The following is a 27,391-nucleotide window of genomic DNA, read 5'->3' as shown; positions in this document are numbered from 1 at the left end:
TCCTTTCATTCGTCGCGCGATCTGGGCCAACGACGATCGCTCTTCCTCTAATTCCCTTTAACCGTGTTGCGTGTGTGCACGAAATCATGCCCACCCTTTTGGATATTTGCGACGCCCCAAATAAATTGCATTGAGCGAAATGTTGTGTTACAAGTTGCACAACAATCTTCGTTTTCCATTTTGTTAAAAGTATAAAATTAAAGTTGTTAAATAGTTTATCCCTTTAGATTGATTATGCAAATCGATTAATTATTTCTGACAAATTAGAACAAGAATGATTAATTTTTAAAATGTATGAAATAATTGTCCTTTTATCCTTTATCGATTTTCTAAGATTTTTAATTTTACAAAATTGCACAATATACTTAATATACTTAATATACTTAATACTTAATATACTTAATATACTATATACTATATACTTATAATACTTAATATACTATACAATATACTTATAAATCTTTCAGATTTTAGAAATTGAAATTAAAGAAGTAAAAGTTGATATATACGAAGAAATTTGACGTTTAATTTTATAGATCAAATAAATTCATTGTACGTGTCCTATCATATGTACTTAACCTCAAAATATTCATACGTGTTTGACTTGGATGATGGAACAACAAGAGAGAGAGAGAGAGAGAGAGAGAGAAAACGAAAAATTACACGCGGTGTAGAAAGAATGAAGAACAATGCGAAGGCAAATGATTGAAAAAAGTGGGGGTACAACGTGCATTCGAAGAGTTCTGGCCAGTATTCGCTTGTTGCACTGTAGCTAGAACTACTAATTGCGTTGCACCTGTACGAACGATTGCGTTGCCATCGTGGGCATATAATATTTTAATCTTTTCGGGACGATTTCTTTTTCGGTTCTTCCTTTCATCCTTTCTCTCGTCCACGATTTGTTTTCACGTGTAACTACATCGTACGTTGGTTTCGAGACAGGAGGGAACCGGAAGTTGTTCACATGAGCCGAGGATCCATCTCCAGTTGGCAGGATTATGGACGCAGAAATTGTGAGTGAATTCGTTTTTTTTTTTTTTTTTAACTCTTTTCATTTCTTATATCTGCTCATTTATATTCAATTATTTTTTACGTTATTTATATTTATTATATTTATTTGTTATGTATCGATGAAGATGATAGAATTAAATTTCAAATTAAAGTTTTGGTTTATGAATGGTTTTTATCTGTATTTATTTTAATGTTGTTTATTTATTTTTATCACGAGCGAAAATTGTTTTTTGATAATTATTAATTAAAGAGCAATGTGTAAAATTGTTATGATTAATTTTTTTTTTATATTATTATTATTATTATTTGTAATCTTGAAGAAGTAAATATTTTAAATCATTGTATTAACAAAGTATCGTTAAAATTCTTTTATTGCTATTCAAGGAATGTGCATAGTTACCAGAATATCTATTCTATGGTAGCTATTAAATCCTATCATCAAGTAGTTAAGAATGTAATAACGATGATTGCACTTTATCTTTCAATGATCTCTTTATATTTTCATGATCTCATGTAGCAAGCATGAAACGATTGTTTTTTTAACGAATAAAAAATTTGTAACAGTGAATGGGAATGAAAAAAAAAAATAAATAAATATATTAATAAAATGATAAAAATAGAACAATCTTGAAAAGTTATTTGAACCAAACGAAATATTACACTTTATTTTGACACAAATATTTATGGCTTGCAATATTTTTCTAATTTCTTGAATATGTATTCAAACATGTTAATTAAATTGTTTTTTTTTCCCTTCAATGTTTATCATTTTATAAGTTTTCAAATTAACTAATAACAGATATCTATTAAATTTTATAATAATTATAAATTTTATTACTTTTCTTGCAAGAAATACATACAAATTTTATTAAGAATTTAAATAATGTAATATACTAAGAAATTATTTTTCATAAAATATATATTCATTACATCAGGTATTAAACGTTATTTTTAAATTTATTATTTCACAAAATTTTTATGTTGATAACTTATTATTTACATTTTACAACTGGATAATATATAATGTATCAGGTTTATAATTAATTTTATTTTTTAAATGAAAAGTAAAAATAAAAGGAAAATTGAATAAAGAATTTTTTATATGTAGGATGTCTCAGGAAACTAAAGGAAACTAAAATCAATTAATTATTGCATCAGCAATTTTTTTTCAAACTCATTGATATTTTTTTTTAAAGAAGAAGTATATCTATTTATAATACAAAAAACTTTTTCTTTTACATTATTTTAATTAATATTTAAAATATTTAGATGATTTTTAACTGGGACATTCTGTGTACATACAATAATATATGAGCTTTGACAATTATTTTTTTAAGAAATTCTTGATTCACAAACTCTGTACATATATATATATATATTTGTCTTTTTTTCTCATATAAAACATTAAATATTTCCTCAATCAAAATTAATTAACCTTTTATGCCAAAATTATTATTTTTGTTATATTTTGTTTGTTTTTTTACCATTTATGAATTCATAAATGTCCATAAAAATAGATGGTTTCTTGAAGTAGAATCAATCAAATATTAACATTAGTCAAACTCGTGAACAATTTAGTTATTACTTTTTTACCTTTTGATCAAATACATTGCTTTTCGTGTCTCTGAAGCGTAACCGATATCTGCATATAATAACTATCATTAAAAATTGCTTCTTTTTTTTTTTTCCTATTATTCTTTCCATTCTTCGTCAAAATTAATTTTGATTCTTCTTTTCAAAAAAATTGTGTATGTATGAAAGAAAAATCATGAATTAATGGAAAAAATTAGATTCGTGGTACATAATACGAATTGTATATAATCATGAATCAGTGGAAGAAACCAGATTCATAGTACATAATACGAATCGTATATAATCTTGAGAGGAAACGTACGATCGTAGTTATTATGGCATAATTTGTAAGTACTTGTGATGATCTCCGCGTTACACGTATATGCGAGTGGAAGAATTTTCCTGTGTACCCGATATCAAAGTACTTCCATATCTAATGTGATCCCCCCACAATCTCCTTTATCAAAATATTTTCAAATTCGAAGTGACATTTTTGAAGGCAAAATTCAACGTACCGTTGAAAAGTTACTATAAAAAAATAAATTCTTCTTTCAAATTTAATTACACACAATATTTAATTAAATTAAAATTGTTTAAAATTATTAAAATATCACAGTTCTCATTTAAAGAAATAATTATCAATTGCCATCAATTAATTGAGATCCTACTAATTTGAATCTTCTTCCTGAAGTCTACAGAATTTATGTGGAAGAAATATAATCCATTTATACTAACTTCAATATTCTCAGTTTTGCCATCCTCGACGTTATCCTTGTTAAAGTTTATTAAATATCCATGTAAATAATTAGATGAACGTGAATTGGAGAGATTTTGAGTTTCGTTTGTTTAGAGATTGATCACGTACTGTGTGACATAACATGTAACACAATCTCGTAGCGTATATATGCCGTGAAAAACTATACATCCTATTCGCATACGTAATCCTGTGAAGCACTGTAGTAACCTTCAGCCAAGTCGCGTGCGTTATCGCTGTTGATGTATCTTTGGTTGAAGTAATTCAATGTCATACGAAAGTACACATTTCTTTCCTCACAAAACTTGTGCTTATAATCTATGAATTATATTTCTCTATGCGATAAATTTTTATTTTTCGTTGAAATTTAAACTTAAAAATAACATTTTAAATTACATTCCCTAATATTTATTTTTTAAATATATTTACAGATTTCACTTGAGCTAATTAGAGAAAAATTAATTTTAAAAGATGAAAATAAATAATATAAAATATTGGCAATGCAAAAATATTGATTGAAATTTGCAATAATTTGAATGATTAATTAAAGTAAACAATTTATGTTGAATAAAATTTCTTATAATTTGATAAATCAACTAATTGAATTAAAAATCAATCTTTCAAAGATGTCCTACAAATATACTATATATATATGTGTTAACATCTTGTACATATCATCCAATTGAATACAGAATATTAAAATTTTGGATATGAAAACATGGGTTCAATCAATATTAGAATATTTTGTGGATTATATCTGTAAATTAGTATTGAGAAAATAAAATTATTAGCTGTAGAAACGAGCTAAAGGAAGTATATTAAGTATAGTGATATTAGTAATCGCGAATTTGATTTATGGCTGCTCGTAATGATTAGCACTAGGTCATGTGATACATTTACTGCATAGTTTAGAAAACTAAAATTGTTCAATAATTTAGTATCGAGTGAATTTCACGTAAATATTAGACATGCATCCAATTATTTTATGCAAAAAAAAGTTAATAATTTATATTATTAATCCACACTATCATCCGTCGAATTAATCTTGTGACTAATGTATCACAGTATATAATTGATTAAGTACATGCATGATAAGATACTCAGCATAATATTTGATTAAATAAAATTTGTTTATTATTGCCAATTATTTCGAAGTTTCTTATTAGTTATATATTTTCTTCATCTTCATTTCTTACGAATACGAATTGCGTAAGAAATAATATTTTTAATGCATTCGTGTTTTCAAATCAAAATATATTACAAGTAATTTATTATAAATAAATAATAGAAAATTAATATATTTATCTGTTGAAATTATTAATTCAAAAATTAAGAACAATTTGATATTGATATGATATTGTAATAATAAAAAAATTCGAAAATTTTTGACAGTGAATCTGCCAAGTGAAATTGGCAAATAAAGTGCGATAATAATAGCGATAACAAAGTATGATATTGTTAATTTTATCATATAAATAAATTCGTCACGTTTTTCTCAAATAATATAAAATTTAACATTTATCGACAATTTAATTATAAATTGTTAGTTATGTCAATTTACAATTCGATTCGTAATTCAAAGATTATGTCATTTGAAATATTGAAACGTAATCATGATGCATTATATGATCATTATACAGGCCAATAATCATTCATAGTATTCAGGATTGTACATGCATACGTATTATATTGATTAATACTTGAACACGTGCATCAACAATGTTATGATATATATTCACATTCTTGAGAATTGAACGTTGTGATATTGTTAATGAAATTGCGAGTTAATTACTTCATTACAGATTAATTTCTAAGAAACGAGTTATTGAATGCCAATTACAATATTTTATTTATAAATAATAATAAGATGCAAAAGAATCTTTTGTATATACATATTTTATTCTTTTTTAGTGTAAAATAGATTTAATAAAAGAATTCATTTTGATTAGAAAATCTCTGTTTCTTTAAAAGATTCTATAAAATTCATTACTCAATTCATTTGATGATTTGATTTATTCTTAAAAGATGTAAATTAGCTATTTTTATGTACAGCTTACTGTGACATTCCTTGAGAGACAAATATTTAAATAACATATGAATGGTAAATTAATTTTTGCTCATCTTTATGCAAAGACATCCAATCTATGCCTCAACTTTTCTTAAATATGAATACATAGAGTGTAAATGATTCTTAAATATTAAAGCAAATAATTGACTATACGAGGAATAATTTGATCTTTAAATACTTATCTTTAAAAATTAAATTATATGATTGTAACAAAGTAAAGGAAAATTTATAAAATATTTTTCTTCATAAGATTATATTAATTAGAACAAGGATATAAAATAACTTTACATTATCATTTAAACTTTGCACTTGTAACATAATAACGTTCAACTATAATCCTAAAAATATTATGGAATCATCAATTTCATGAATATTAATATTTAATATCATTCCATACAATATTCCAATTTTTATCATTTAATAAAAAAAAAAATCTCTATTTCTTACCACAAATAAAATTCTTCTTATCGTTAACACATATGAAGAAAAACTATAGCTTTGTCAGTTTGGTAAACGATTATGCTAATAACTGGCCAGTTAACGTGCGGATATACACAGCCGGACCTTGAAAAGCCAAGGTACGTTTCTCGATCGTATTTACGAGCGTGCACAATCGGACTAGCTTATGGGATGCGTATGCAGAAGTCAATTTCACCAATGACGTTTCATGTCCTTTCCCCCCGAATATTATGATAACGCGAATTCGTCACGATTATGACAACGTCGTTTCGAACTGTCAACGATATTTCTGAATATCGATTTATCGGATGACTTTTGACCGATAAGCGAAAATTCGAACGTTTCTATGGATTTCTATGGAAGAATATTTCCAAGGATCCATATTTATTTTGATAATAATTAAATGATTTATTTCATTTATTTTTTTCATTTTATTGCTCATTACTTGATTTTAATGAAAATAATCATTTTGATAATAATGTAATTAAACGATTTATTTATTTCATTTATTTTTTTCATTTTATTGCTCATTACTTGATTTTAATGAAAATAATCATTTTGATAATAATATAATTAAACGATTTATTTATTTCATTTATTTTTTTCATTTTATTGCTCGTTACTTGATTTTAATGAAAATAATCATTTGTTGGTTTCTTGATAATAATTAATATTATAAAATTGTAATAGTAGGATAAGCGAAAATTCGAACGTTTTTATGGAAGAATATTTCCAAGGATCCATATTTATTTTGATAATAATATAATTAAACGATTTATTTATTTTATTTATTTTTTTCATTTATCATCCATATTTATTTTGATAATAATATAATTAAACGATTTATTTATTTTATTTATTTTTTGTATTTATCATTTTATTATTTGTTATTTGATTTTAATGAAAATAATAATTTGTTGGTTTCTTGATATAATAATTAATATTGTAAAATTGTAATAGTAGGATAAGCGAAAATTCGAACGTTTCTATGGAAGAATATTTCCAAGAATCCATATTTATTTTGATAATAATTAAACGATTTATTTATTTCATTTATTTTTTTCATTTATCATTTTATTGCTCGTTACTTGATTTTAATGAAAATAATCATTTGTTGGTTTCTTGATATAACATTATTATAATTATAGTAATTGATATTGTAAAATTGTAATAATAGAATATTAATTAATTATTATTTGAAATTGTTTTAAATTGTTATTTGAAATATTTCCCAGATTTGTATCTGTGATAATTTGATAATCTACGATTATAAATGAAATTACTGGAATCTCCTTCCTTCCTTTTCCATTACAAGTTAAAAAATTAATCAATTTTATGCATATTGAAGACACTACTCCCCTACTATTTTAAAACTTGTTTTATATCGATTTCTTTTTTCAAATCTTCTCGATATGCGCCCTGCGTATTTTTTTTTTGCGAGAATTTATACCTATACTTCTCAAATATTTCTTGTAGCTCAAATTATGCCACAATTTAGTGGCGCTCCCGTGGAATTTATGACTAGCGATGACATCGAGTGTAAAAGAGGCGATGGTTGGTTTTTATCGTACACAAAGATAGCGGGAATCGTCGTAGTTTTTATTATCGGTGTCGTTGCCGCAGGATTTCTTGGATGGTACATCAATTCGTTGCCCAAGAAAAAGGTGAGTAACATGGTGAAAAAAAGAAATCGTAATATCAGTCCATTGATTCATCTTCGATTGGAAAATAAATTGAAAATGATTCAATGATTTATTGCAGCTACTTTTGGAAATGTTTAATAATATACACATATTCATATATTTAATACTTTGATCTTCTGTATACTATTTTTTTCTTATACGTTGCGAGCACATTAGTGACAGTCTGTTTGTTTAAACATAAGCATATAAATTACGGATTTTTATGCAGAGGCATATCTTGCATATTACATATAATTTGCATATTTTATAAGGTGTCCTGTAACTGGTGATATGGTAATTATACGTAAAAAAAAAAAAAAAGTCGAAAATGTGGAATGAAATTTCTTTATTTTCAAGTAAATAATAATAATAAATTCTTAAGTAATTAAAATTGATCATTTCTTGATTAGATAATCGAATTAATTATTGCGATTATAATCATTTTTATTCTATATAAAACAAATTTTATCATTTAAATTTTTTTGAAAAAATTGAAATTGAAAGAGTAATCGATAAATTTTCAAATTTGATTTTTTCGAAAATTAAAAGTATGGAGTAATCTTCTTCTGATCAAATCTTCATTTATATTTAAATATTATTTGATTCGTTGAAAAAAGAAACTTATTTTTTCACTATTTTTAGAATTATTTCTGCACTGTCTATCATTTCTACAAAACATTTTGCATTTCTATAAGCAAAGTGAACTCGATATAATATTGAAAATTGCAAAATTGTGAATATATAGAAGAATACGTATGAATATAATATTCTATTATATTTTATGACAAACAAATGTTTAACTTAATTTCTTCAGACAAAGATCAAATCAGATGCTAAAAAACTATGAAAATATTTCATATATTCGTGTAATTTAAATAATATGTTACATTAATTGCATATTTGAATATATTTCAGCTGCATAAAAATCCACAGTATAACTTAATGAGTATAAAGATAATATTAGCTCCTTTGATTTGTGATTAATACGAATTAGTTATTAATTTTATAATTCATGTGAATAATTCAATAATCAAAGCTTACTTATTTAATTATAGTTTCTCGATAATTATATGCTATTCGTATCGTTGAATATTGATTAACTAAATGCGATTAACGAATCGCATTTCACGTACAGAATATCTCTATATTTTATTTTTCATCAAATACGTTTTATTGATATCGATAAATAAGAGAAAACATGATATACAAACAATAAAATGCACTCTTCAAAATACAAAGTAATACTTTTTTGTGCTCTGTCTCGGCAAAGGCGTAGCCAATATTTCACGAGAAAAAATAAAAATGGAGCAAATTTTAATTTTTTTTTATTCCTTTTTATTACAGACATTATTAACATTTAAACAAAATCAAAATTTTTTATCGAATATTGAATACGATCGAAAAATATTATAATATTTTAATCACGAAATTTTGAAAAATACGACGAGGGAAGACATTTTGATTGAAGTCCATTTGCTCCATTTCTAGGCTACGCCTATGCAGCACAGTATTTAAACGAATAATTATCTGAACGATTGCGTAGAAGAAATTTCAACTCCTAAGTTAAATATAACAAAATCTGTATTTGTCAGCCTTTCACAACTCTAGATTTGCTCAACGATGAAATCGAGGATATCGAGATCGTCGGTGAAAATGCGGTTTCACCTTTCATTCATCCCTTGAAATATCGTCTCGAATTAACACCGATTATCGATATTAACGGTCCATCAAGGGTAATGGGCCGGATGGTTATCGATTTTCTCGTAAACGATACAGCGGGTTTAAATAAATTCTCTCTAAATGCGAAGAACATTACGGTGACAAGATATAAATTATCATCGCTGGATTTAGGGAAAAAGACGGCGAGAAAAAGACGAAGAAGAAGAGACGATGATGTTGTTAATGACAACGCGATGCCTGGTAATTAATTTTATTCGTTATAATTGCACGATACATTTGCAATCTTCTTTTTACAATTTTTTACAATACAAAGTGCATTTAACAACGATTGCTTCAAATGAATTGTAAATTATTTGTTGATATATGAAAAAATGCAGTGTAATTCAGTATTATTAATTTTTTTGAAAGTGAACATGGTGTGTGAAGTTCAATTTTGTTTTAATTATAACTTTGGTAGGATATATATATATTGTATAATAGTTAATTTATGCTCGTTTTAGAAAGAATAAAATCTCTTATTTTGCATGCCTGAATTGCATTTTTTAAAAGAATCTTTTATACTGGAAAATGAAATGGAAAATTAAAGATAATTTAAATAGAATCATGTATTTTTTTTTTAAAATTTATTAAGTCACTTATAATGAAAATATTAATTAAGTTTTTAATCCAAATTTTGTATTATAAAATTTATTGTACAGGTGCAAGGAAAGCATAGATAAATAAAAGAGTTCATATGATTAGTTTTCACAAAATTTAAATTAAAATATTTCCTATCTGATAATTTTTCACTATGAGATAATTACAAATGATTTAATAATCTTCTTATAAGCAACAATCTGCAATTCTTGATGGAAAATATATTATTAATGGAGATACATATCATATTTTCATAACTTTAAAAAAATATTTTATACTCACAAAAATCATATTTTTGTTTTCTATTATAACAAAATATTTCTGTTATTATATTACAAAAAGCTATAAGTGGAATGATTGAAAAATTGAAATAATAAAAAATAATAAAAAGAAATTGACATACACTTGTCTTGCATTCTTCTTCTCAATTACATGATTCCATTTAAAAGAGAAATTTTGCACTTCATTTGCAAAAAGATTAACAATTGTATCTCCTTCTACAAATTTTCCACTAAATATATCTTTCCTCAATTAATTACAAGTGATTTGTATCATCGCTCTGTGTGCAACGTTCAATTTATTTCCAGATAGCGCATATTCCATAGAAAATGATGTTTTGGTAAGCTTGACGGAAAACGAAACGATTCTGTACGAGAAAAATATCGAGCATCTATCGAGAAACGTGTCCTCCATTGAAAAATCCAAGCTTTCCTCGATAAATTACGCCAATATCGATAAAATTAAAAATTCGAACGTGGATGACAAAGAGTACGAAACCGTGACGACGCGTGATGACACTTTCGAAAGCGTTTCATCGAATGAAATACAGATTACGGAATACAATATAGACGAGGATAAAGAAGTTCACGTAATTCAATTGAAAACTCGGATATATCAAGGAATTTATTCGTTTGAGATCGAATACGAGGCGTTAATCGACGAGAATGTGTTCTTCATCGGAAATTATAGTACGTCTGGCGAGGAGAGGTGAGTATTCTTTTTTTTTATTATTTTCTATATATTTATCACTTTTTTTGTTGCTATTCTTAAACATTTTTATTAATTGTAAATTAATTTATTTTTTAAAATCGAATATTGCAATCTTTTAAAATTCTTTTCAATTTTGAAACGTTCGTTTAAAAATGATCGAAGAATGGATCAATTAATCAATAACTCCCCTCCCCCTTCCTGGTTCGGTGATTACTTAGTTCATCAAAGGGTTGGGAGTTCATCAATGGGGAAGTCAGACTCTAAAGGGAATAAGGTTTACAATAGGTTGTCAATGCATCGTGTTTACTGCTATGAAACTTGTGTACAAGGTAATATAGTCGTATATCTTTGATGATCGACCGAAGTAAATATTGTAAAATTTATTATTTCATTAATTTATTATTCGTAAACAATCAGAGATACAATAAATCAATATTTTTGATCGCTTATAATTTAATAAATAAATCTCAATCCATATTTCTTTATAATTTTGTCTTAATGTTACAAATACGATGTAATAAAAAAAAGAATTGAAATTGAATTAAAATTAATAAAATTAATAAAAATAGAAACTTTTTAAATAATTTGAAGATATTTTGTTTTCGAATTTGTAAATTGTTTTGATTATTTTTTTCGCAGTATTAATCAAAACGTAAAACAAAATATATTAATAATAAATTAATTTTTTATAATATAGAAATTTAATTACTTCTTTTTCAACGATTCTTTGCATCATAATTAACACTTTCCATATCGTGAAAACTCTTAAATAAATCAATTCCAGTAGAATAATATTTTCAGTGATTTTCTACGCAAATAATGATTTAATCACTTCTTTTCTTAATTTTCTTAATTTAAAAAAAAAAAGAAAAGAAGAAGAAAAAATTAATTATCGTCCAATGGCTCGTTTTATCTCGTCTGCTGCAATGTTTGAAAAGGAATCTTTTTCCAAAGAGAACGAATATATATATATATATATTTGTGTGTATAATTTGCCTGTGTGGGGGTGCAAAGCGCTCATGGATGCAACGAACAATCGCGAATGATTACAAACAATTTGCGTGTCTCCAGGTCCTGTATCGATCATCAAAGAAAATTCCTTTATATTCAATAGAGGGACAAATAGGTAGGTATGAAATAACAATGCTATGGATCGACACGAATATTCGCGAAATATGATTTTATTTGCATTTGGCAATATTCTGTAACCATTATGACCATTTTCTGCAAATGTTTGGATACAGAAATACAAATGTTTAATGGATATCTCGGTTTTTATATAATAATAATAAACAGTCGAGATTGGTCTAAAGCTTGGTATCCACCAAATGGCGTTATGCTAATGATGGGCTGCATTCGAACAAAATTCAACGTCTCTGGAGCAAAAGTGTGAAAACAGTAGAATGTGTAAATTGTTATTATAATAGTTGATAAAATTTGTACGATTTATTGATTGATTGATGAAAATATAAAGATTTCTTTCTTTCTTGGATATAGATTTAAGTATTAAGATCATCTTATAATTATTCATTTTGATGAACGTAATTTTATCTAACATAAAAATAATATTTACTTGTAAATATTTTTAATATAAATTTGCAAGGATCATTTTTTTTTCATGATCAAGAAAAATTTTCATCTCTTTCAATTAAAAATTTTGGCTTAATTCTTTTCTAATTTATATTCTCAAAGTTAAAGATTGGAATGAATAAGAATTAATATAATATATTTGTTTTCAAAGCTGCATAAATCTATTTAATTTTTTACTTTCAATTACTTTCGATCATCATGATTTAATTTTGTTTTAAAAGCTTGATAAATAAATGATTCTTTGCAATTTCGATTGAGCTTTTAACACAAGACACTACTTAGCGAGTTAAAACACGCTGCATTTGATAAATTATTTGAAAATAATTGTGAAATAAAATAATAGAATAACTCAAAAATCGAAAAACATTTCGGTGATCAATTACATTATAAATATACATATGCATATATAAATAAATTCTTGTTTAATTAAATTCGATACATTTAAAATTGCATTATTGTTCAGATTTGCAAGAAAAAAATTCATGTCACGGAAATTTTTATTAACAGTCCACGTTTTCACAGCAGATGGTTAATGGGGACGAGATTGAAACACTCCGGTGCTCGATGTCTCTTCCCAGTTTTCGACGATACCGTGCACAAGTCAGTTTTCTCGGTATCCATAACACGTTCCAAAGAAATGATAGTCCTCTCAAATATGCCCCTCAGGACTTTAAGGGATGCGTAAGTAATTCATGCTATGCTTCTCGCAGGATATACTTTTAAATGATCTGCCCTGAAGATACGTTTAAATTGAATCTCTCTGTAAGATTATGAAAATTTGTTTGTATTTTTTTTTATTTCATGGAAAAGATTTGCCAATATTTATTTCTTCGAATTGTACATATATTGTACAAAGTTTCACGTTTCTGTCTCTATAAATTGAATTTTAAATAATGAATTTGAAACGAAATTTTCATGCGTTCCTTTCACATTTCTATTCCTTATTCTCTTTATGTCTCAATGTCTCTAGAAGATAGAGACATATATATATATATATAATATATATATATATATATATATATATATATATATATATATATATATATATATATATATAAATAGATTTTGAATTTTATTATACTTGTTTTGTGTTTTTGCATTGAAATCATATAAATAAAGAAAGAAATAATTTAATTCGGTTTTAATTCGATTTAATTATTATTCATTATTCTTTTTTTTATAAATAATTTTATTACAAAGATATATGGGCAAAATAAAATAAATAAAAACATTTTCTTAATTTTAATTTTATTTATAAATTTATAAGAAATTTTACTTAAGTCTGTATTAAAAAACACGTAATTGAATTAAATATTTGAAATAGGATTTTATTTAATATAGAAATAAATTTATTATTTCAAAATTAATCGTATCTAAATAAACATATTTGTTAGAAATTGAGTAGGCAAGATATTCTTTATAGAAATAATCGATTTTGTTTCAAAATTTATTTCCATAATTTTATCTTTTCTTTTTTAATTAAAAAATAATTGAATTAAATATTTGAAATAGGATTTTATTTAATATAGAAATAAATTTATTATTTCAAAATTAATCGTATCTAAATAAATATATTTGTTAAAAATTAAGATATTCTTCATAGAAATAATCGATTTTGTTTTATTTCCATAATTTTATCTTTTCTTTTTTTTAAGGACAAATACTTTAATGGCAGTTAATATTTTCGACGATTCTCCGCCTATGTCTCCGCATAATTTGGCCTTTACAATGGGTCATATCGAGGTTATAAACGCGACATTTGTGGGAGACACTGAAGTCTTGGCAACGTTCTGGTGTGATTCGAACAGAAGCTCACAAGAGACTTACTTAATCGACAAACTGAACACAGTTGTCGTTAACCTAATCGACGTATTTTCGACGTCTTATCCCTTGCCTAAGATAGATATAGTAAGCCTTCCTCCAGGGATTGACGAGAATATCGGAAGTTTGGGATTAATTGCACTGAAGTAAGAGATTTGTGCTTTATTTGCTTTGTGTTTAGTTTTAAGATAAAAAACAATTTCCAATTTTTATATTTTATAACATATTTATCATCTTTAATTTATTGCAATTATTTCACAATATGTCTGGAATATTTTTACAGAATCTTTTATTAATAGTAATTTTTTAAAAGATATAAATAATTATATTTGAAATAATATTTTGTGTAATTATTTCAATTATCATTTCTTGTGACAATTATTTAACAAAGAAGAGACAAACAGAAATATATTAATTTGAAGAATTATATTTTTTGATCAATGTATGAATTGATGTTATTAGTGTTAATATATTATTGAGGTAGTTTTTCAGAATTAATTTCAAAAAATCAAAACAAACATAAAAGTACAAATGCTAGATTAAATACAAATTGAATTTTATTTATCAAATTGCAAACAATTTAAAATTAAAGAGTGAATTTCAGATATCAATTTTTCAAAGATGTTTCATTTTATTTATATAATTAACATGTATTGATTATTAAATATAATTAATGTACTATAAATAAAAATTTCTAGATATAATTTCAATTGCTTTATTTTTATATAACAGAGATAATTCATTAATAAAGAAATTTATTATATCAAATCCATATTAAAAAATTTAAAATATTTGATTCGAATATCATTTAACTTAACAATAGAAACAATGAATTGAACATTTTTATGCAAATCTTATTTTCATCTCTCATTATCTATCAAGGAATCTAATCTAAGACTGTTATTATTAAATTTCCAAGGCAGTCGATATTCTATACGACCGATGAATCGCCACTAGTCACGAAGAACAACGCTCTGAAGATTCTAGTCACCTTAATGGGGCAGCAATGGCTCGACGAATTTATGAATGCGAATCGGACGGATGCTTGGATCTTCGAAAGTTTCCTCATATACATCCAGCACGAGCTCGTTCCAAAGGCAAGCAATTAAATTGATACACGAATGAAAAGGAAAAATGGTTGGTGCCGTAAACCGTTGTAATAAAATTCCATTTTCAGATAGATTCGTCATTGGGCTTGAGCAACTCTTTCATCGTGGATGTCGAGTTTCAAGTGATGGACACCGACGGGTACAGCATCTCGAGGCCCCTCCACGAGAACATCAATTATCATCTGTTGCAGAATTTTAACGACGAGCACGCGAAAGGTAAATTCACTCGATTCAATCGTAGACGAAATGCGACATATTTGGAATGCCAATCTGTTTGATAAAAAAAAAGAAATTATATTAATATATTTCAAAGTTTGAACGATATTGTAAAGTGTCTGAAATTTTGGTTTAATTAAAAAAATAATGCAAAGTAAGGATTTCGTATCTTTATTTTATAAAATTAAAACAAACAAAAAAAAATAATATTAGATAAATATTGATTTCTAGTTTTTATTTTCATACAATTTATTCTCCATTATTACAGTGCAATTAAGTTGTTTCTCAAATACAGATTTATGATTAATCACTTTGTAATATAAGTTGTATAAGTTGGTTAATCGATATTCTTCTCATCATTTATTAATCTGTGTGATGTAACCCTTGGAATATTCCAAATTACTTTCACCTTCAATATTAATAACTTTGGCATTGAAATCTGAATTCTTGTGTTTTATATTCGTAAAATTAACAACACGAAACCTTACTTTAAACGTTAATCATACGTTAACTACGAAATTTCAGCAAATTACCAGCTGGAAAAAATTTTTTAAAATCGATTTATTTTCTTCTGCAAATCAAAAAAGGAAGCATCGAGATTACAATTGTTTTTTTTTTAAACAAATTTGTTACGAATTGAATAACGATTTCTTTTCTTAGATTTCAAAATTAATCATCAATAATATTCCAAATATGTCGCATTCCCTCCACGCGTTAAAATACTCGCAGATAGCCGAAGAGAATTGTTTCTGCATTTTCAATTCCTTCTTGTAGGTGCATGCCTGATACGCATGTTGCATGGCGCGATAAACGATACCGACTTTAGGAACAACTACAAGAAACTGATAAACAGGTGGTGGGTATATATATTATTCGCGTTTTACGTTCTCGATATTGATGATTAGATATCGCTTGAACGGGCATGGGTTTTAATTAGTTGGAGATTTGATGGGAATTGACGGTTAAATAGGATGATGGAAAACAAGTTAAATCGATAATCAAATCGCCTCCAAGCTAATTGTGATTAATCGCCTGCCTCGGGATTATCAAGTTTCTTATTTATGCCGTTTTTCTCCATTCTCTTTTGCATTTATATATATATGTATACTTTTTTCTAATATTCTATCAAAGTGATGTATTATTTTATTATTCTGGATATTAAGTGAATACGATTGGAGGAAATGAGAGTAATTAGGATTGTAATCTTTCAATAAGTGAAATAAATTTTTATCTCTTAAATTTTGTGATAATGATAAAGATAGTTGGTAAAAGCTAGTTTCTGTGAAATGTCATAGGAGGTTTAAAATTTTGATTTTTATTATTAATTATAATGTTTTTTTCTTAGTTGTTGTATTATAAATTTATAAAAGATAATTTTCTTTTATATATAAGTTTATTTCAAATTTCTTTATCATCAAAAATTATTTTTATTTTAGCAAGAAATATTATTTGTTGAATGTAGAAATTAAATTATTGTAAATTATAAAAGCTAGTTTCTGTGAAATGTTATAAGAGGTTTGAAATTTTAATTTCTTGATTCAAATTTTGATTTTTGTTATTAATTATAATGTTTTTTTTCTTAGTTGTTGTCTATTATAAACTTATAAAAGATAATTTTCTTTTATATATAAGTTTATTTCAAATTTCTTTATTATCAAAAGTTATTTTTACTTTTATTTTAGCAAGAAATATTATTTATTGAATATAGAAATTAAATTATTGTAAATTAGTGAACAAGAATCTATAAAATCAACGAAAATAATAATCATCCTTAAGTTGTTTATTGTTTTAACATTAAAAGTTAAAAAATTTATTGATCAAATTTATATTTTTGCAACTTTATATTATAGAAAGTGAATTTGTCATTAGAAGAATTTTATCCTTCTGCAGTATTTTTTCCTTAATTTGTAAAGATTATTTTATATTAATTTATTACAATAATGCAACATTTTTCCATTTTGTAATTTGACGTTTGGTGAAAATGATTTTTAAACAGTAGAATTAAAAATTAAAAAAAAGTGAATTAATTGTAATAATTTAATTAAATTTGAAATGAAATATTACGTATCTCTAATTCAAAAGAATAATAATAAATTTCAAAAGATATTTGAAACGATAAATTAAAAATATCAGTACAAAATATCAGTGATAAGTAGGACAAAATTAATTCTTTCTTATTTATATAAGTTAATTAGAATGAGTTTCATTGTATTAAAAATTACTTCATTATTTGATCAGGAAATATAACAGCACGGATGTAGCCGATTTCGTGAATATTCTAGCGGAAGATGCAATTAAATTTCCATTTGAAGTCTCGTTGGAAGAAACAATAAATTCTTGGATCTTTCAAGGTGGATATCCACTCGTAACTGTTATAAGAAATTACGAAGAAGCATCCGCCATCATTTATCAGGTAATTTTAATAAATAACCCATAACAATATTATATTATTTATTTTATACATCTTTCTTATATTTCATACATTATATTTATATTATATATTAACATTACATTGCAAAAAAATTTTTAAGTAAATATATATTCCATATATTACAAATATTTTGCATATTTTATAAAGATTATTCAGATTATCTGATTTTTCAAAATTTTTAACATTGTTATTGATTATTAAAAATGAATTTAAATATTCCTGAACATTAAACAATCATATTTAATCATAAATTTGATTTAAAATTAATAATTTCGAAATTAGAACAATTTTGAATTGAAAATTAAGATTCCAAATATTATTTTAATCATTTATTTCAAATCTAATAAATAATAATTTCTAATCAACTGATAAAAGGCTATTAAAAGTGCGAATTCTTGCCTTTTAAAATGCTTTTTCATTTATTTTAATGCGACTTCCGGTTTCCGAGATATCATCGCGTAAAGAAAATAATAATTTTTCTATCTCTATCCTTGTCAGGCACTTGGATCTCTTATGTAATTTATCTTAAAACCTCTATTAAGTCCTATTAAAATTACAAAAAATTCAAATCGCTGTAACTTCGAAGATAATGATTTTCGATCGATGGATCAAAGATCATTGGAAGCGCGGAACCTTGCCCTTTAAAATGCTTTTTCATTTATTTTAATACCACTTCCCGTTCCCGAGATATCATCGCGTAAAGAAAAATGTAATTTTCGATCGTTTCCTATCTTCATCCTCGTTGCTCATTCGATTCCTTTCTTCGTCTAATTCCGACTATTCTCAAAGCTCAGACAAGTGACACGCGTAATTCTTAGAATGACATAGTACTCATTTCCAGGAGAAAAAAGTAAATTATTACGTCTCATTCATAATTTGCATTATTCGAAGCAAGTGTTATGAATAGTTTAAATCCTCATATTTCAATATTTAATTGAAATATCGAGACGAAACGAAAAACTTATATTTTCTATCTGTATCGAATATTTAAATTTTAGCTATTGCTAGTAATCTAATTATTGGGTTGGCAACTAAGTAATTGCGAATTTCAGTTGAAGTTGATGACGACCTAATCAAAGCAATAATCGATTCGGATCGTCACAGTACAACTCGTGAGATTGCAGAGAAGCTTCATGTATCACATACATGCATTGAAAACCACTTAAAACAACTTGGCTATGTTCAAAAACTCGATACATGGGTTCCTCACGAACTGAAAGAAAAGCATTTAACGCAACGCATTAACAGCTACGATTTGCTAAAGAAACGTAATGAAAATGATTCATTTTTAAAACGACTGATAACTGGCGATGAAAAATGGATTGTTTACAACAATATCAAGCGGAAAAGATGGTGGAGCAGGCCACGTGAAGCAGCTCGAACAACATCAAAAGCTGGTATTCATTAAAAGAAGGTTATCAGTTTGATGGGATTATAAAGGAATTGTCTATTTTGAACTCTTACCACCCAACCGAACGATCAATTCTGTTGTCTACATTGAACAACTAACGAAATTAAACAATGCAGTTGAAGAAAAGCGGCCCGAATTGACAAATCGAAAAGGTGTTGTATTCCATCATGACAATGCAAGGCCACACACATCTTTGGTCACTCGGCAAAAATTATTGGAGCTTGGTTGGGATGTTTTGCCACATCCACCATATAGTCCTGACCTTACACCATCTGATTACTTTTTGTTATCTTTACAAAACTCCTTGAATGGTAAAAATTTCAATAATGATGATATCAAATTGTACCTGATTCAGTTTTTTGCTAATAAAAACCTAAAGAAGTTTTATGAACGTGGGATTATGATGCTGTCTGAAAGATGGCAAAAGGTCATTGATCAAAATGGGCAACACATTACAGAATAAAGTTATTTAGTTCCATGAAAAAATTGTCTTTGATTTTCTAAAAAAAATCCGCAATTACTTACTTGCCAACCCAATATAATTAAAATTAGAGTTTTTAAATAATTAATTTAAAGTAAGAAAAATGGTAATCGAATAATTGTTTCAGGAACAATTCGCAATCGATCGACCGTCAGAAAGTGTTTCCAAATTCTGGAATATTCCGTTGAATTATGTTAATGAAGACGGCGATTGGTCGAATCCAATAAAAATATGTTTTCCATCTGAGCCTAAAATCGATTTGCACGATATTGGCTCGAACGAGTCTTGGATTCTTTTCAACGTAAATAAGACTGGTACGTGACAATTTAATCATTTTCGTCAATATTCGTTTTAAATTAAATTTTCCTTAATACGATAATTATGGAAGAATCTATTTATCATTCCTCTACTAAGGATATTATCGTGTTCATTACGACGAAAGGAATTGGATGCTGTTAAAAATGGCATTTTTGAAAAATCACGAGTCGTTCCCACCGGAAACAAGAGCCTCGATCGTAGACGATATTTTTAATCTAGCCGCGATAGGTTTAATAAAGTACGAGGCCACCTTCGAGTTTATTGAATATATGCAAATGAAAGAGAGGCATTATTTACCATGGAACGCGCTTATGAGACACTTGTTCAAATTAAATAGGCTTTTATATGAAACTTCGATCTTCAATGATTTCCAGGTGATTCACATATGTAATGTTAATCGATTTCAATTTTAATTAGTATATTATTTACTAGATTTTCTATTGAAAAAAAAGTTCAAAATGTTAAAAAACATTTATAAATAATAAGATAATTAATAATAGAAAATAGAAATATTTTTTTTTTCAATTTAACTATTTAAATAAATAATAAAATTAATAACTTCATGAATATATATATATTTCATTTGACAATTTTTATTTTATCTAAATTTTAATCATTATTAAAGATCTTACTGTTATATACGTACATAATATATTAATCATGATTTCTTTTATCAAAATTAAAATTTTCACTACTTTAAATATATGATCGTTAATTAAAATAATTTATTTAAAAATACATTGATATCATCGATCGTTCAATTTCAGGAATTCGTAGTGAGATTCGTTTCTCCTTTGTACAATGAAGTAGGATCAATGTTGCAGCAAGGCTCCCATTTGACGATGATCGCTATAAAATTAGCGTGCACATTCGAGCATACGAAATGTTTAGATTGGTCGAGAAATATTTTCGAGAATGCCAAGCCCAATAACGAGATCCAGGAAATGTAAGCGGGATTTGCGAAAAATTATTACCAGTGTTATCCCATTCTTTCTGGCTAATCCGAACCAATCAACAATTTGTAATAAGCAGGATCGAATTGTTCTAGAATCCCTTCTTACATTCGCGAAACGTTTTATTGCACTATCGCTCGTTACGGAACAAAAAAGGAATGGAACTATTTCACGGAAAAATTATCTTCCACAGTCGATGAGGAGGAAAAGAAACGTTTGTTATCGTCGTTCTCCTGTTTCCAAGCTTCTTGGATTTTACAATCGTAAGTAAAAACTTTTCTAAAGCGATATTTTCCTTTCGTATTGACGTTGTTTGCACAGATCTCGTCTCCAATTCTTTTATTATTATTTTTTTTTTGAATTAATAATTAAATTGAGAATTAATTAATGATGTTTAAAATTTTATTAATGTTGTTTAAAAACATGTACTTTTATCTTAAATTCTTACGTTATTAAATAATTTTTATAAATTTGTATTAACAATATTATTAAATAATAATTTTAGAAAATGTATCAAATTTAAGGATAATATTTTTACATTTATATTTTCTTTATTATTTTCAAAAAATTCAGAAAATTATTTTATTAATTCAAATTACAGTTCTTAATTTTAATATCTCTCTCTCTTATCAATTGAATCAATTTCAAAAATTCAAATTTGATTGAAGCAATGATTGGAATTCTTTTATAATATTCTTTTATCAATAATTTGATAAAAAAAATTCATTACAAATCTCTGTAAGCTTTCAACTTTTTGCTCTTTAACGAATAAAAGCGGTTAAATGATGGAGAGGAGTAAAATGGAAATGATGTAAAGGAATATCCCATTTTATTTGGAAGCACTTTTTCGAACATTTATCGCTATATATTCGTTACGATTAAGAGCTCTTTGCTGTATATTTTATAATAAAGCAGAGATTAAATTATCACTGTCGAAAAACGTTTTATTTACAATTTATTTAATCAAGAATATTTTATCGTGACTGTCTCTTGATAAAAATAGGTTTTATAATTAATTCGATTCACGTTTTAATCCTTCAACCGTGCTAATTTCCGCGGACAATACGATTATCACGTCGCGACGAGTTTCAAGTGTAATTAAACAACGTCAATATTTCTTTTGGATTCAATTTTATTTTATACTCGATATATAAAATCATTATTCAAGTTTTCAAGAAATATACTCATGTTTCGAATTGTGAAAAATAATTTTAACATTTCGTTGGACGCGATATTCGCGATAAGAAAATAGATAAAAGTATTTCGATATTTTTTTTTTTTTTTTATATTTCAAAACAAAAATTTCAGTTTTGCAAGGGAAATTCTGAAAATTGCTTGTGGTTGGAGATTTAACGTGTATTTTCTTTTTTTCGCATTAGCAATATTTTCTAAAAAAAAAAAAAAAAATTAAACAGCAAGATATATATTCTACGAACGAAATTGCATGAAATTCTCTGTCCGTCTCTCTCTGTTTTCATTAATAAATTGGTATTAATTTAATCAGTTTAATAACGTTGTAGTATAAAATTTGAAATTAAAATTTAAGATTAAAGTAACATGGAGATATTGTTGCTTGAGAAAAATTATGATATTTGTGAAATAAAATAGAGAAACAAAAAAAGTAAAAAAAGTTATATTTGGAAAATTTGGAAAGGTAAGATAAATCTAAGAAGACACTGCGTTACATTTAAAAATATATCTTTAATTTATAACTTGAATTTATTTTACACATATCGTATTATATTGATATATTTTCTTTTGGAAAACAGTATTTTCAACGAAATACTTCATGCGGAACGATTCAAAGAGGACGAAATATCAGTAATTTTAAAGGCATTTCCACAAAATCCTGCCGCGGCTCAGGTTGCATCTCGATTCGTTCGAGCAAATTGGCAGGAAATTGCGCAGAGGTACTTTGGATTCTTTTGTGGAGAAATTCCGTGTAAAAGATAGAACGTGGTAACGAAATCACTTTTCTGATCTAGGTTTTCAGGATCTTATACGATTCTAAAATATTTCGTGCTATCTATGATTAATGGGTTAACTACCGAACAGGATTTGGAGGACGTAAGAAATTTTTAATATTTTCAATATATATATATATATATATATATATATATATATATATCTTTTATATAGTGTTATGTACTTTGAGACGTTATTTTTAAGAAACACAAAACTTTCTATACAAAAATATTAGTTCATATTTATTTATTAAATTATAGATAGATTGCGAAAATATTTTTTATGTTACATATAAGAATTTGGCACAATAATTATATAAATTATATAAATGTTGTATATTCGGTTACAGATACTCAAAAATTAAAAAATCTATAAAAATTGTTTGATTATTTAACATAATTAATGGCAAAATCAATTAAATAACGATATTTTATTTTATTTCTTCAAGCAAGTAATTTTTTAAAGATGTAGAGCTTCTAATATATCACTAATAAGATCATTATAAATAATATTCTTTCACAAATAAATATATTTATTCTATAATTTAAACCTTAAAATTCGATTATTTGCTATTATACGCTATTAAAATTGAGAAAAATTTAAACTTCTATAATTTTAATCGATTTAATAATTGTCAATGAATAAAAAACTATTAGAAGCGCGGAACCTTACCTTTCAAAATATTTTTTCATTTATCCCGATACCACTTCCGGTTCCCGAGATATCATCGCGTAAAGAAAAGTGTAATTTTTGATCGTTTCCTATCTCTATCCTTGTCGAACACTTGGATCTCTTATGTAATTTATCTTAAAACTTCTATTAAAATCAGAAAAAATTCAAATCGTTAGAACTTCGAAGATAATGATTTTCGATCGATGGATGAAAGATCATTAGAAGCTCGGAACTTTGCCCTTTAAAATGCTTTTTCATTTATTTTAATATCACTTCCGGTTCCCGAGATATCATCGCGTAAAGAAAAGTATAATTTTTGATCGTTTCCTATCTTTATCCTTGTCGAACACTTGGATCTCTTATGTAATTTACCTTAAAACCTCTATAAGTCCTATTAAAATTAGAAAAAATTCAAATCGTTAGAACTTCGAAGATAATGATTTTCGATCGATGGATGAAAGATCATTGGAAGCACGGAACCTTGCCCTTTAAAATGCTTTTTCATTTATTTTAATACGACTTCCGGTTCCCGAGATATCATCGCGTAAAGACAAATGTAATTTTTTATCGTTTCCTATCTTTATCCTTGTTGCTTATTCGGATCTCTTGCTCGCTTTATCTCGTTTAACTGACCATTCTCAAGGTTCAGACAAATGACAGACCCAATTCTTGGATTCGTTTCCAGGAAAAAATGTAGATCATTGGGTCATGGGCCCATAATCTCTGGATAGTTTTTAAATACTATGACACTTTGAATGCTTATATCTCGGTAATGGATTGTGATATCGAAATAAAACAAAAAGTGACTTTAACGATGCGGTTTTTTCTATCTTCTGAGTGGATTTTAATAACAGATTTTTTTCTCATAATTTTTGTATAGAAAGTTGAATGTTTCATTTGTGATTTTAAATAAATATAGTGATTTGTTGTAATGTAAGATATAGGGATTTAATTTTATATTTAATTAGTTGTATAAATTTTAGTTACATAAAGATTTATTTTGACTGCCAGAAACAATGCTTCAAAAATAATTCACAAATGTATTAACACTATGTATGAACGCATGTATATTACAACATATTTGTTATTATTTTAGCTTCAAATATTCAGAGAGAACCATTATGACAGTATGAAGGGAACGAGATACGCTGCTGCGCTTGTCGAAGCAAATGGAAATTTTGTAAGAATGTGGTTCAAGAATTCTTTACCTCAAATTGAAAATATATTAAAAGAAGAAATGCAAAAAAATTCCAGTTTAATTGCATGAATATTACTGCGCAAAATGCGAAAATAAATATTTCCAAGGATTTTATTTCGTAAAGCTCAAACAAATAGTTTTTGAAAGACTTATAGTCATGTTTATTGACCGTTGCAATGTAATTAGATTTTCTTCTAGATTTACATTTTTTAAAAATATTTTTTAAGTATTTTTTTTCAAAATTTTTTCTTTTCACTTATTAATGACAAAAACTTCTTATGTTTTTTTTTTTTTTATAAAAAGAATAGAATATATTAAAATTTGAAATCTGTTTTACTTAAAATAAATATGTTTGTTATTTAATGATAATAATTAAAATATTACATTGCATATACATAATGTTAAGCATGAAAGACGTTAAGATATCGAAGCTGTTTTTTACATCTATTATTATTTTTTTATTTCAAAATATAAATTATGAGAATGTATAAAGGAATATACTTAAAGAAAATTGTGAAAAAGATTGGTTGTTTTCATTCTTTTGCATAATAATATATATTATATAGTTAAATTTGAATGATACATGTTAAAAATTTTATTTAAATTAATATTACAATTAACGAAATATATTCCAATACATTTATCATTTATGAATAGTATATATACTACTATGAAAAAAAAAAAAATAATAGTAAATTTAAAATATTCGAATATGGAAATTACATGGAAATTGTATTTCCTTTCCAATCATTAAATGTTTTACTATTTTTCAATACTCGATTTCTTAAAATAAATTTCTTAAAATAAATACAATAATCCTTTTTAATAATAATTAATTATTTTATAAATAAACATCATAAATAAGAAGAAACAACAATAAATAAATATAAGTGATGTGAAATTTAGAGAATATTTTAGGAAATTTATAGAAAAAATTAGTTTTTAGAAAAGAATATTTTATTACATAATGTAAAGAAAAATTATTTAAATATATTCATAATATTTTTTAACATATTGTAATTTTTCAATCGCATAATGTATATACTTTCAAATATCTATTTGAAATTCTACTTATTTAAAGAAAATTTATAAAAGTTTCATATTTGCAATTATTTCTTTTTTTAACAAAAATAATTATCTTATGAATAGCAATGAAAAAATCTCAAAATATTAAAGACATTTCAAAATAATTTTCATATAGTTTTTAAAATCATTACAATTATGATAATATTATTAACAAAATATTTATTGAAACATAATATTCCATTAAAAATGAAACTATTAATCTTGAAAATTAAATTCAATTTATCTACTATATTTCATTATAACATTTTATTTTTAAAAATCTGTTTTCAAAACAAATTGATACAAAACAAATTTTCCTTTCTTCGTTTCATTGAATTTGTTATAAATATAAAAATCGTAAGAGGATCAACTTACCATCAAGATATTACATAATAAATGTAATCTTTTTCTTATTATCAAGGAACGAGTAGGTTTTTAAAAAAAAAAGATTTTTTTCTACGACAACAAGTTTTATTCTTCGAATGCTTTTATCAAGCATGATTACAAAACCAAGCAACAAGAATTCTCGTTCTTACATCGTGTAGTCTTAGAACGACGGTCGTCAATAATTTATAGGTACATATTTAACAAACGATATACATAGTAGTTGTATCTAACGATAGTAGTCCAATACTCGGATAATTTTCATCCTTTATTTATTTATTTTCTGCTTGTTATTTTTCTTCCATTTTTTTTTTTTTTTTTTTTTTTTTTAAATAGCACTATTGCTATACAGTACATTTTTCTTTACTATTAATTATCGTTATAATGTAACCATATCTTTTACTCATCTTAGCCTAAGTCGCTAATATTTCTCAATTTATGGAATTTTTTTTTTTTCTTTTTCTTTTTCAAGCTACCTCTTCGTTAAACGTTAAAACTGTCTGTGTCCAAGTGTGTCTCTGGTCAAAGATCGGGACGCGGGTGTCGATTGAAATGATCATTCAAACTTATAACTGTGATACAAGATAAGATAAATTCGATTAGATAATTTCTGGTTCACGACAAATTATTATTTTCATGTTGATCCATCCACATTGATCATTCTTCTTGAAACGATTTTACGAATTTCTTTTGTCGCTTCCAGAATCGCAAATGATTCCAAATTTGTGTCTCGACTTTTTTTTTCTTTTTCTTTCGAGCGAAATGAGAGAATCGAAAAGAGCAGATTTCACGACGACTGATCGATTCGAATGTTCTTTATTGTCATTATGAGATTTTATGCTCGTCTACTTGGCACTGTAACGTACGAATACACAGTGAAAATGAGGAATTAATCGATGTAATCCACGTTTCAATCCATTTTATG

At 25.8% G+C, this 27,391-nt stretch overlaps 1 protein-coding gene across 3 annotated transcripts; it reads left to right on the top strand.

The window, feature by feature from the left end:
• The first annotated feature begins 575 nt into the window (after positions 1–575).
• LOC724612 (thyrotropin-releasing hormone-degrading ectoenzyme) lies at positions 576–25,538 on the top strand. Of its 3 annotated transcripts, none has more exons than XM_026441650.1 (17): positions 590–1,013; positions 7,341–7,528; positions 9,139–9,466; positions 10,450–10,849; positions 12,968–13,123; positions 14,098–14,409; positions 15,183–15,360; positions 15,441–15,588; positions 16,363–16,444; positions 17,827–18,001; positions 20,039–20,225; positions 20,326–20,603; positions 20,997–21,175; positions 21,278–21,445; positions 22,952–23,092; positions 23,168–23,249; positions 24,916–25,538. In XM_026441650.1, the coding sequence occupies exons 1-17, from the start codon at positions 965–967 to the stop codon at positions 25,084–25,086; spliced, it is 3,222 nt and encodes a 1,073-aa protein (XP_026297435.1). In that variant the 5' UTR covers positions 590–964; the 3' UTR covers positions 25,087–25,538. The 3 variants fall into 3 exon arrangements, 2 of the variants coding, with proteins under 2 accessions (XP_026297435.1, XP_026297434.1); XM_026441649.1 differs by having other exon boundaries at positions 595–1,013; positions 12,965–13,123; XR_003304995.1 differs by lacking the exons at positions 23,168–23,249; positions 24,916–25,538 and having other exon boundaries at positions 576–1,013; positions 12,965–13,123; positions 21,262–21,445.
• Positions 25,539–27,391: the final 1,853 nt, after the last annotated feature.

This window comes from Apis mellifera, linkage group LG7, assembly GCF_003254395.2.
Source record: "Apis mellifera strain DH4 linkage group LG7, Amel_HAv3.1, whole genome shotgun sequence".
Taxonomy (NCBI): Eukaryota; Metazoa; Arthropoda; class Insecta; order Hymenoptera; family Apidae; genus Apis; species Apis mellifera.
Note: the sequence above shows the minus strand (reverse complement) of the source record. Positions and strands in the feature narration are given on the sequence as shown.

Excerpts from the sequence above, each read along its gene's own strand:
- LOC724612 (XM_026441649.1), top strand. The coding sequence starts at position 965 with ATGAGCCGAGGATCCATCTCCAGTTGGCAGGATTATGGACGCAGAAAT. Across the intron at positions 1,014-7,340 it reads GGATTATGGACGCAGAAATT|CTCAAATTATGCCACAATTT; the intron begins GTGAGTGAATTC and ends TATTTCTTGTAG. Across the intron at positions 23,250-24,915 it reads CCGAACAGGATTTGGAGGAC|CTTCAAATATTCAGAGAGAA; the intron begins GTAAGAAATTTT and ends TTATTATTTTAG.